The sequence below is a fragment of the Thunnus maccoyii genome, chromosome 15 (assembly GCF_910596095.1).
Source record: "Thunnus maccoyii chromosome 15, fThuMac1.1, whole genome shotgun sequence".
Lineage (NCBI taxonomy): Eukaryota > Metazoa > Chordata > Actinopteri > Scombriformes > Scombridae > Thunnus > Thunnus maccoyii.
In genome coordinates this window covers 14733342-14745529 of record NC_056547.1, presented here as the reverse complement: position 1 = coordinate 14745529, position 12188 = coordinate 14733342, and the positions used below count along the sequence as shown (strand labels likewise).

General features: G+C 41.6%; 1 protein-coding gene and 1 long non-coding RNA gene across 2 annotated transcripts in view; one reads left to right on the top strand and one right to left on the bottom strand.

Annotated features, from left to right (window-relative positions):
- Positions 1-565: 565 nt before the first annotated feature.
- Positions 566-4114, bottom strand: LOC121912546. The gene is made up of 3 exons (XR_006100098.1): positions 4036-4114; positions 2006-2111; positions 566-774 (listed from the first exon to the last, which is right to left on the bottom strand). It is a non-coding gene; the product is annotated as an uncharacterized LOC121912546 (long non-coding RNA).
- The window catches only part of csmd3b (CUB and Sushi multiple domains 3b), a 386683-nt gene continuing 378232 nt past the window's right edge, over positions 3738-12188 (top strand). The window contains exons 1-2 of the mRNA XM_042434723.1: positions 3738-4270; positions 4377-5309. Of these exons, the coding sequence (XP_042290657.1) occupies positions 5060-5309 (250 nt within the window). The 5' untranslated portion in view covers positions 3738-4270; positions 4377-5059. The remainder of the gene's footprint in view (positions 4271-4376; positions 5310-12188) is intronic.

Here is a 12188-nt window from a genome sequence, read left to right as displayed (position 1 = left end):
CGCCGCTACCTGCTTGCAATATATAAGCTGCTCCGGATAAGGCTTAATATACAGAACCATATGTAAAGTATGTAATGTGAACCTTAGTTTCCTGGGTTTCTAAGACATGCTGGAATACATTACATCTGCCTGTTCAGTATGTCTACTTTTTGGGGGTAACTGCAAAGAGCCATTGAGGAAAGTAGATTACTAATGCAAGTCTCTCCAGCTCTATACAAGCCCGACCATCTCATTCCTTCTTATTTTCTCTCCACATGTCTCTTTCTCCTCCCTCTCTCTCTTTCTCTCTTTCTCTGTCTCACACATACATATTCATTGCATTTTTTTGGACACAAACTCTTTCCCTTCGCTCCATATCTAGAATTCTCCAACCTGAATGCTTTTGAACATTTTCCCTTCACCCTCTTTTCTCCATCCCTCCCTCTACCATCCTTTCACTCTTTTCTCCTTTTTTCCCATTACAACTTTCAACATCTTTCTCCCTCTTTTCTGTTTCTCTTTTTTATTCCTCTCTTACTCTTTTGCTTCACTCCTCTTGTTTAATTGCCTTGCTTCTCCTGTTTGCGCCCTCCCTTCTCTCTCGGGTCCCTCTCCTTGTCTTATCCTATATTCTTCCCTCCTGCTTCTTCACACCCTTGTATATCTCCTACCTCACACCCCTCCTCTCCTCTCCTCTTCAGCTCCCCTTTTCCCTCCACTCTCCTCCCTTGTTCTTTCTCCTCCAGTGTGTCTCTCTCTCTCAGGACATGGACCTCACACATGGCTTATTGATTTCTGAAAGCAAGAACACACAGATGCACAGCCACTGTAGGACCCACAAATCTGCACAGAGGCTTCGAGACACATATGCAGTTAGGTATGTGCATATATACAGTGGTTACAGTATGCATGCAGCAGCCGTGCGATGAATGTTTAGATGATCCCAAAATGATTAACGCCGGGGTTTATGATGGGGGGGCAGGAAAGAGAGAGAGAGAGAGAGAGAAGAGGAGGAGGAGGGAGACAGAGAGAAGGTGCCTGTAGATGGCAGAAGAGTGCTTTGAGGGAACGTGTGGGAGCATACACACACACACACACACACACACACACACACACACACACACACATTCAAGCACACAAACACTCACTCTCTCCCACACTTATTCTCATTAACCCTCACACAGGCACATTTATCTAGCTACACCTGTGAGGATATTTCACCGCCTTACAGAAATTCCCTAAACTGATTTCAGCCCAGTACGCATACATTGCCCCCACAATCTTTCAGCACACACGTGCACACACACACACACACACATACACACACACAAACACTTTAGATCAGACTGATGATGCACTCAGACTGAGAATGAATGATCAAGAAACCAAGAGCAGTGACACTGATTGAAAACAATGATTAAGATTTGGGAGTGAAATTGACCAGTAACATGACTGGTTTCCCAAAAGAAGTTTGGAAATTTCCCTTTGTGACGATGCTCATTCTGAAAACCTCCTTTCAGAACATTTGACTTATTTAAACTTATATCATATTGATATTATTTATGGTGATATTTTTTCATTTTAATTTTTATCAAATTCAATCAATATATAAATACTGTTTCAAACTGTACTGTTTCAAAGATTATTTATTTCTGTGCATGTCTCAGGCTGGAAATGACTTTAATTTTATTAAATGTAATAAAATGCAATTGGCTCTCAAAAAGATAACAACATAACATGATACTATGAAGATGGAAGATACAGAAACCAAGTAAAAGCTTGACTGACAAAAAAAATGAACAAAGAAAAGTCAAACTTGACACTGGCATTCAGGTTGATTTTAATTGTTATTGATGCTGATATTCAGTCAGGTATTTACTATCATTATAATCTCAGTGATACAATAATCAGCCAGAGTAATTAAAACTCACCCTGTCTACCAATCAACTGGGTTGGATTATTCAAAAACTATGCCCACTAAACTTTCAGCTCTCTAAATCATATGGCTTCAAGATCAAGGACTCACCATCATCTCAAGTCTGAACACGGTCCATTCATAACCTTGGAGAAAACCACATGCCATGCAGCAAGAAACGGATGGTCGGAGATGGGTTCTGATGCGATGGCTTCCTCTGAAGGTAAATAAAAAATAGATGTATGTGAAAAACAGATACCCAGACACTTGATTCAGTAGTTAAAACAAGCTTAGAGAGTCTCAGAATCAAACCTCCACATCAAATTTCTTTGTTCATTGTGCAAGAACTAATGTCAACGATCCCATTTCTGTCTCTTCTTATGGAAGCTCTGCTGTTCTGAGAAAGAATCCCACAAATATTAAATCCTGCTCACCTTACACCATGAAAATGTAAGCTGGCAAACTCTAGTTTCCCGTTATGACTATTTCCCAGTCTTGTCGTCTTGTGTAGCATATTAAGTGTGCAGCAGCACTTTGAGTTCTCGTTGTTATTGACTTGAAAGCTACTTTACCATTTTCTCTTTTTTACTTGAAAATCTATACGCAATTTAATTCTTTTCCTCAGTATTTTTGTGACAAAAAAGTGAAACTTTGACTGATAAAAAAAAGGAAACAAGCAAATTACAACACTTTTATCATCATATTGCTTTCCATGAAACTGAAATATGTGATATTTGAGTTTGAGGTGACAGAGAATATAGGTTTCTTTACTGCTTCCCTTCCCTTATCCACTGAGTTGTAACTGAACGCAGGCTCTAATGCATTCTTCGTATGAGATTTTTTTATGACTAGCTATAGAGATGACGGCAAAAAACCCAACAATGTCAATCCAAGAAATTTCTTGGATATATGGAGTTGCCAAGATGTGACATTTAAAGCTCAGTGAGCATAGATGAGCTGTTTCAACAATATGATAATTATTATGCATAATTATTCATTGTATATTCATTGGTATGAGTAATGAATCAACTGGTTTGTAATTATTTGGAATGTTGTACAAATTATTAATATGGTAATCATCCTATGTTGACATAATGCCTTTGCAATTTTTTGCCCATGTGACTGCATTAATATCAAAGTTAAAGGACCAGTGTGTAAGATTTAGCGGCATCTAGCAGTGAGGTTGCAGATTGCAACCAACTGAATACCCCTCCATCTCACCTTCCAAGCATGTAGGAGAACCTATGGTGGCTTCTAAACTCACGAAAAACTCAAAAGGCCCTCTGCAGCGCCAGTATCTGATTTGTCCATTCTGGACTACTTTACAAACATGATGGTGCGACATTGCGGCCTCTGTGAAAGAGGACCTGCTCCCTATGTAGTTATAAAGGGCTCATTCTAAGGTAACAAAAACACAACAATTCTTATTTTAATGGGATTATGCACCAATTAAAACATACTTATGAATGTTATATTCCATTTCTGCCAAGTCCATTCCACTAAATGCCACTAAATCTTACGCACTGGTCCTTTAAAACGCTGATCAGTTGGATTGTGTTTTGAATTTAATTGTGAATTGCTGCTAAACGTACACAAGTATTGGCTAAAAAATCAATTAGATGCCGCCAAGAACTCTGGAGTGTCTATTCACAGGACAAATAGTTACGCTCAAGTGTCAGTGTCTATCATTTAACACCAAATTCCAAACTCTTCCTTGTATTGACTTAATTTCAGAAGACAAATGGAGCAATAAGAGATGACTGGCAAGCCATTATTGGTTGGTCTATGTGATTGATCATTGGACATATAGCTCACCGCATTATCTTACAGAAAGGAAGTATTCTCCTTGTGTAGTTTTTCTTTTATTTTAGACTTGATTTCTGGCTTTAAATCCTTCCCTCTTTGTTTTGAACAAATTTGGACTTCCTTTGGTAAAGTTTTGGCAGCCCACTCCTCAGTGCCAGTGGACGCCCATGCATTTTGTCCTTTCCAAATAGCTGCAATGGCACAGAGTATCCTCTGCTTAGCTTGATGTTCAAAATAAACCAACATCCACCCAAACAACAACCTAGTTTTTACAGGGGGTCCATTTTAGGCTATTATTTCCGACCAAAAGCACGTGAATAGAAGCGGGAGCTTACGAGGAGTACTTGAAGGCAGCATCTCTGTACCGGCGGGGAGAAGGAAGAGACGCACCAGCCGCTCCACCGGGAGGAAAGACCTGAACCAATACACCAAGCAGAGGGGATGATACACGTCTCCTCTGGTTTCTGACAACAAGAAGGATTGTCATTTTATCTTTCCTCGTCGGACTTCCAGAGAGAACTAAAAGAGGACTGTTTCTACACAGCACAGCAGGCTGGTTTGGCTTGTTTGGTAAGGAAATTAAAAAGAATGACTGGTGGTGATGCAGCTTATTTGAAAAAAAGAAGTCAAATGAATGAAAGAGTGACGAGAGAGTGATTAATTTCTCTTCTTTCAGGGGATAAAGATGCTAAATTTTCCTCGCCGTTGAGAGAAAAGGAGGAGAAGAGGAGAAAAAGAAGAGGAAGATTGGACAGACGCACGAGACGAGACGGAGGAGAGGAAGGGTATCCGGCCGGGGGAAAAAAAAAGAAATACAGAAAAGATATCCCCTGTCAATTTTTGAAATACCAGGGGAACAGAAACAGAGAAGAGGGTTTTTTTAAAGAGAGAAGCGGAGGACAGGAGACACATACTGTGCAAAACGGCACGAAAGGAGAGACATATAAGGAGGGGGAAAAGCCAGAGAGTCTGTATAGAAAGAGGGATATTTCAGAATGAAGAGGGAATGCAGATCGGAGGAAGTGTGGATTTGAAGCTCTACCTCCCTCTCTATCACTCTTTTGCACGGGAACGGGACGGAATAGAGAGATATTGACGACAAGCATCGCTAAAACCCAGTGGAGAGTGGATTTAAAAACAGAGACAACCTGTGCGCCCGTCCCTTCTCCTCTTGTGTTTCTGTGCTTTTCACTCTGTGGATGTTGACTGAAATCATTTTTTCGGACATGAAGGATTTATCTAGTCTATGTTAGAAGGAGGAGGCAAAGAAAACGCACGCGTCCCCCCTCCTCTCCTCCTCCTCCCTCCCCCCTTCTCTCTCTCTCCCTCTCTCCCTCCGTTTTCTGGATGTGAAGCAGCATGCGGCCCGGTGAGAGCTTAGAGGGCTCGCGCTCGGCTCGCGGAAGATGTATTGATGCTAATAATATTACTAATAGCGGCACGGAACGCTGTCTCGCGCACCCCTCGTCGGCAAAGAGGAGGATGACAAGGGGGACGACGAAGAGGAGGATGAGAGGGATGAACGAGGGGATGACGGACGGAGGAATGACGGTGATGCGCTGTTTTCTGTGGAGTCTCGTTCTCTGCTCGCTCTCCTCGCGCGCGCAAGGTAAGGGGATGCGACACGCGCACGTACACACACACACACACACACACACACACACACACACACACACACACACACACACACAGTTACACAAGCGCACTCACACGCAGTGACATAAACACTCTCACCCACGCGCGCACAGTCACGGATTGGGTGAGACTGGTTGCTGAGTTTTTTTTTTTGTTTTTTTTTTTACTGCAGTCAAAAGAAAGATGCTGCTTCCTCTGTGCGTGTTAGGGTACGTGTAAAAAGAGGAGAGTTGGTATGTGTGTGTGTGTGTGAGAGAGGGTGTCTGCGTGCGCGTGAGGATGTCTGTGAGGTGTCTGTGCATGTGTGTGAGTGAGAGGAGAGGTGTGCGTGTGGGCGCGCGAGGTGCGTGCATGGAGTATGTATGGTGTGATGCGGAGGAAAGCGGAGAAATAGAAATTGGCTTACAGGGAGGATGAAGGGAAAGAGGTAGAGAGGAATAGAACCGGCAACAGCCTCTTTCCCTCTTTCCTTATTTTTCTGCTTGCTTCAGTTTGCGCTCTCTCTCTCTCTCCCTCTCTCTCTCCCTCTCTCTCTCTCTCTCTCTCTCTCTCTCTCTCTCTCTCTCTCCCTCTCCCCCTCTCTCCCTCTCTCCCTCTCTCCCCATCCTTCTCTTCAATACAGCCATTGAGCCGGTAGCCAATAAATATTCTTGCGGTAGCTCTTGGGCTGTGGCAGCGAACGTGAGCTGCTTATACCAAAGTGTGTGCGGGAGAGTGTATGTCTGCTGAGTGTGTGTGGGTGCGTGCATGTGTGTGTGAACGTGAGTTGTTTATAGTGATGAGGCCCAAGCCTTACACAGCATTTTCTTCACCAAATTTCTTCCCCTATGCCCATTTATTAATTTTCTACTGTATTTCAGTCAAAAGATGTTATATAATGGTGGTGTCTCCCCCTTCTTCTCTCTCTCTCTCTCTCTATCTCTCTCTCTCTCTCTCACACACACACTTTCTGTCCTTGTCACCCCCTTCCCTCTCTCTCTCTCTCTCCCCCTCCCTCCCTCTTGTCCCTGTCTTTCTCCCCCTGTCTCCTTTCTTGAGTGAAATAAAATGTTAAAATATTCACAGTATAGCACGCTCTCTCTCCCGCTTTCTCTGCCTGTCTGTATCTTGCTCTTCCTCTACTTTCCATTTTTAGTTTCTCTTTATGATCCTGTTCAGAAATGCTGTATGAACTCGCACATTCACAAAAACACACTTACACGCACACATACATGCACATATACACTCTTGCAAACACACCCAGTGCTTTGTCAGGTGAGGCTTCTGTGGCATTCGAAACTAACTGACCATTGATCACTGCATCTTGAGACAAGGAAGAGAGAGGAGGATGGAGTATAGAAGAGGGAAAAAGAAAGAGGATGAGAGAAGGGAAATTGGACGGGTAGAAATGGGCTTATAAAGAGGTAAGGCAGGAAAGAGGCAGAGAGAGAGAGAGTGAGTGACAGAAAGAGAGGAAACAAGTTTAGAGACACGTACAGAAACAGGACCGGGTCTCTATAAACACACACCAAGGTCTATGAGCTTTTGATAACACATAGCCTGGCTGATTTTGTCAGAAAACCTGCAAAAACTATAGGTTTGCGAGTAGAAAGGGGGAGACTGAGATTGGAAATTGTACAAGAACAGAGAGGAAAACTCAAAAAAGCCAGACTTTAAGAACCATTTGTCATTGTCAATGTAAAGTCTGCATGATCCTCCGGTGTAGGGAGATCGTGTGTAGGCTGACTGAGCAGAAATACTATGGATTTCTATAGTGATTAAACAAATCGGCACAGGGAATGTCTAGACACTTGGCTTTGCACCATCACTGACCGCAGGACTGTAGTTTCTCTCTAAAAAAAAAAAATCAGGAATCTGCAGCCTATTTCAATTTTTTTTTTTTCATGGTTTTATTTGATGGACGGATGAGAGATTGTGATTTTTAGGGTGTTGAACGAACAAAGACAAGACAGGTGGCATTCCTTCAGGCACAAAAGATCTCATTTTAAGCCCTTTGGGACACACATCCTGGCACTGATCTCCTCATGGCTGTCTGTCTGTGAGAGACCTCATGGTATCAGATATTTTTAAACTCCTCATGGCATAAGTGTGGTTTATTCAAAGCTGGCCGAGGAGCGGTTTTAGTTATATGTAAATAGCAATGAAGACTAATAAAATGTCATTGATATAGAAGTTGGCCAAGCAAGCAAGCAAATAAAAAGAATCGAGGCTGAACAAAAATGGAAATAAATGTGTAATTAAATGTCCCCTTGATCTATACTGACATTTTGGGGACTAAGGCTTTAAAAGGAGGCTGGAAAATTAAAACCAGCCAACAGCCAAATGCTGTTAAATTTTGGCTGTGGCTGGTAAATTAGTCTACTCTACTGGCCATTGGCAGGTAACCAATCATTGTATGGACCTGCAATTCCATTCTAAAAAACAATCTAGCAGGTAAAATAATGAAAAAGGTGGTAATGGATTCACACGCTGCTCTAGCCGGTGGTCAAAAATGCTAATTTCTCAACTTGCTTAACACATTTGACTCAAAGATACAGTGTTAGTTCCAAAGTACAGTAGTAGCATCTGCTATCATAAAGCAATACTGTGTTTTAATTGAGGAGTCTGTCTTACACAAAGTGGTTTTGTATTAAAATGAGGACAAGAGATTGTTCATGGAGAGGGCTGATGAAAAGTTTAAGCACTCCTTTGGACCCTGTCTGTATATCTGACAGGTAATTGTAGAAGTCTTACTCCTTTTCTACATTTTTGAATGCCTTGAATGATTTTAAAAAATGCACAATGTTGAACTTTCACCTCATATAAAGTTTCCCTCTACAACAGATGCTGAAAAATTGCAGTACTTGTCCTCTGCTCTTTTCTCCCCTGATCCCCTCTGTTTCATCTGTTCTCCTCTCTTCCTCGTCCTCCTCGCTGCTCCCCTCAGCTTAACTCTACCTCTCCTCTCTTCCCTCCCCTGTCTCCTGCTCCTCTGTTTTCCTCTCCTCTGCTCAGCACTTCTTCTCTGCTCTCATCTCCTTCTCGGCTCCCCCTCTCCTCTTGTCTGTCAGATTTGTCCCGTGGCTCCGGAGGCTTAATTTACTCACCAAACATACTAAATCGCACATGTGCACATGCATGCAAGAAAAAAACAAAAAAACAAAAACCCACACACATTTTTCATCGTGTCCCAGACCTAAATGTATTCTGGGATACATTCACCTTGTAAGAATCAAAACGAGATCTGTGTCCAACCTCACAACCTGCACCTTTGCAACATGTCCATATTTGAGCCTCTTTTTAACACCATCCATGAGATTAACCTCATCTCAGATTTTTACTGACAGCATAGATTTCACCAGCACTCAATCAAAACACAAATCAATCATCTAGCACTAATTATATATTAGACAGCCGGGTAATCTATTTCTGGTCATTGGTGGGGTGAGGAATCGCAACTGGTTCTACTGATGGCTAGTTTTCAGCATGTGACCAAGCAATTAACCCAGAAGGCTAAAAATAGCTAATTTAATTTATATTGACAAGCCATGGAAATGTAGTGCTTTGTTCTTGCAACATGGCTAAATTGAAATTTATCAGTCATCCCTTGGTAGCGTCTAGTAATTTAATGCTGGTCATCAGTGTTAAATTGAACAGGCTGTCAGGCGCAGTGGAATGGTCCTCCAACCAGGTTTTATAACCCATCACTGGATATCAGAGATTGATTGGTGCAGTGTAGTGCTCTGATGCTGATTATAAGTCATTGATTGATGTTGTCCATTAGCATGCCACTGCTAATCATTTACCCGGTTTAGTATTTTGGTAATAATTTTCGACTGTCAGTTATCGATTGATATTCTACGTACCATGAATACTATGGGTTACTGGTGAGCTTGGAGGCAAATAATGATTCCAGCACGGACAAACACAGCATCTTTTTGTCTTTCTCTGTTACATGTGTGCACACATTTATTCTGTTAGTACACTGCTACACACACACTGAGGCAGACGAGCACTGTCACGCTGAACATTAGCGCAAGACTTTCTGCCACACATTTAATCCTGTGGCTTATGGTTGGTTTCTCAGGGAGGGAGATGTGTCTGTCGCACAGTCAGCCTCTTGATCATATAAATACTTGTGACTTACTGAGGGAGAGAGAGAGAGAGAAGGGGGCATGATGAGGGGAGGCGAGACTGAGAAAAAAGAAATTGGGAGAGAGTAAGGCAGTCTAGTGTGTGTGTGTGTGGTTGGGGGTTTTAACATTTGGAATTTCACCCACATTCATCCCTGGCCATTAATATTAACAGCCTCTCACCTCTGTCCTCTCATGCATCTTTATTCTTTTATCCCTACCTCACTCTCCGCTTTTGTGTTTTTGTGTTTTTATGCATATACTTATTTTATCAATTATGTACTGTTGTTTCATTCTCACCTCTGTCCTCTCTTCATCTGTCCCTCTTGACTTTCATTCACCTAATCCTCTCATCCATTGGGGCGGCTGTGGCTCAGGAGGTAGAGCAAGTCGTCGAACTAATCAGAAGGTCGGTGGCTCAATCCCCGACTCCTCCTGTCCGCATGTCGAAGTGTCCTTGGGCAAAATACTGAAGCCCAAATTGCTCCCAATGGTTGCGCCAGCACCCTGCGTGGCAGCTTGCCGCCATCGGTGTATGAGTGTGAGTGTGTGAGTAAATGGGTTTAGTGAGCAGCAGAAACATTGTAAAGCGCTTTGGATAAAAGCACTATATAAATGCTGCCATTTACCATTTTGCCATTTCCAACCTCTGTACAGTGAATTTGTAATTACTTGTTTTTTCACCCCGTTACGCTCTTCCCTCCTCTCCTCTCCTCTCCATTCCTCTCCTCTCCTTTCCTCATCTAATTTAATACCAATGCCAGAAGTTGTGTGACATTCACATAGCACAGGGAAATGTAAGGTTCATATTAAGGATTGTACTCTGTGTCATACTTCAACTTGGCAATGACATTTTACATGTTTAACCAAAATTTTCCTGAACCTTAATTGAATTGTTTTTAGTTCTGTAATTGTAACCTAACCGCTTTTGCCATGAGCAAGGATATCAAAGAACCATAATTGACAGTGAACATATTGCACATATGTTCAATATGAACATACATTTACATACTGAGTTAAAATCCTCTACGTACTGGCTTGTTTTTAAAAACTGTTTTTACTGCCTGCTGGAGGAATTGTTAAGTATTGTAGACCACTCTTTGTTTACAGGCACCTTCCTAGATGCATTAAAGACTGCCATGATTAGACCACTTCTCAAAAAGTAATTTACATAATTTAAATTCCTCAGTTCTTAGTAACTACTGACCCATATCAAACCTCCCTTTCTCAGGTAAGATTTTAGAAAAAGTTGTTCTTGAACACGTAAATACATTAAAAACAACAATATCTTTGAGACCTTTCAATCAGGTTTCAGAGCCCACCACAGCACAGAGACTGTATTGGTTAAAGTGGTGGCTTCTAAGTTAGCTTAGATCATATTTTACTGGCTGGGAGTTTTTTGTTTCCGAGTGACTACTCCTCAGAGAAAACAGACATAATCTGTGGGGTCCCCCAAGGTTATTCCAGCCAAGGTTATTTTAGCCTCGATATGCTACCATTTGGCGATGTCATCAGAAGGCATAAAGTTGAGTTTCATAGCTACGCAGATGATACCCAACTATACATTTCTGTATCTCCAGATGATTTTAGCCCCATTGATAGGTTGCAAGTGCAATGTGTATATGACATAGATGTGTGGATGTCATACAACTTTCTACAGCTGAGTCAAGACAAGACAGAAATCATAATATGTGGGGCAAAAGCCCAGAGAGAGCAACTGTCTATGCACCTTTAGTCATCAGCCCTACATACCAAGGACCAGGTCAGAAACCTCAGATCAGGTTAAAAGCCTCTTATCTTTGATTCTGACATCAGTTTTGAAGCTCACATAAGAAATGTCACCAAAGTGTCCTTTTATTATCTTAGAAACATTGCTAAAGTTGGAACATTTCTCTGTCAGACTGACACAGAAAAACAAATACATGCTTTTAAAACCTCTAGGCTTGACTACTGCAATGCTCTCTTGTTTGGTCTACCTAAAAAAGCTGTTAGCCGCCTACAACATGTTCAGAAAGCAGCAGCCAGAGTACTGATGGAGACCAGACAGAGAGCACATATAACACATATTTTATAGTCATTGTATTGTTTGACTATTAGTTTTAGAATTGATTTTAAGATTTTCTTACTAGTTTTTAAATCACTGAATGGCCTGGCAACAGTGTATTTCTCACACATGCTTCTTAGATATGTACTTAGCAAGTCCCTTAGATCCTCTGCAGCTGGCCTTGTCATCCCAAGGATTTCAACAAAAATGCATGGGGAGACAGCTTTTAGCCACTGTGGCCCTGGTCTCTAGAACAGTCTTCCTGAGGACCTGAGGGACTCTACCTCTGTGGACATTTTTAAAAGAAACCTTAATACATATCTTTTTAGCCTGGCTTTACTTGAGGTGCCTCGTCATTTGTTGTGTTATTCATCTATTGATACTTCATTCTTTTATTTGTTGTTTTAGCTATTTTGTGCCTTTGCTCACCTCTGTTTGTTTGCTTTTGTTTTTGTCGGATTGTCTTTTGCTCATATGCAGTACATTGGGCTGCAGCCATTGCATGAAATATGCTATATAAATAAAGATTGAATGATTGATTAATTGATAAATGTACACCATTACATAAAGTATGAACATACAGTGTGTGCAAAATGTGTTGGCAGTGAACATTTACTGGGTATTTTCATTATGATCTTGATAATAATCTGGGCAGCATTAATTTGCCCCCAAAGCTTATTTTCCTGATGCAAAATAG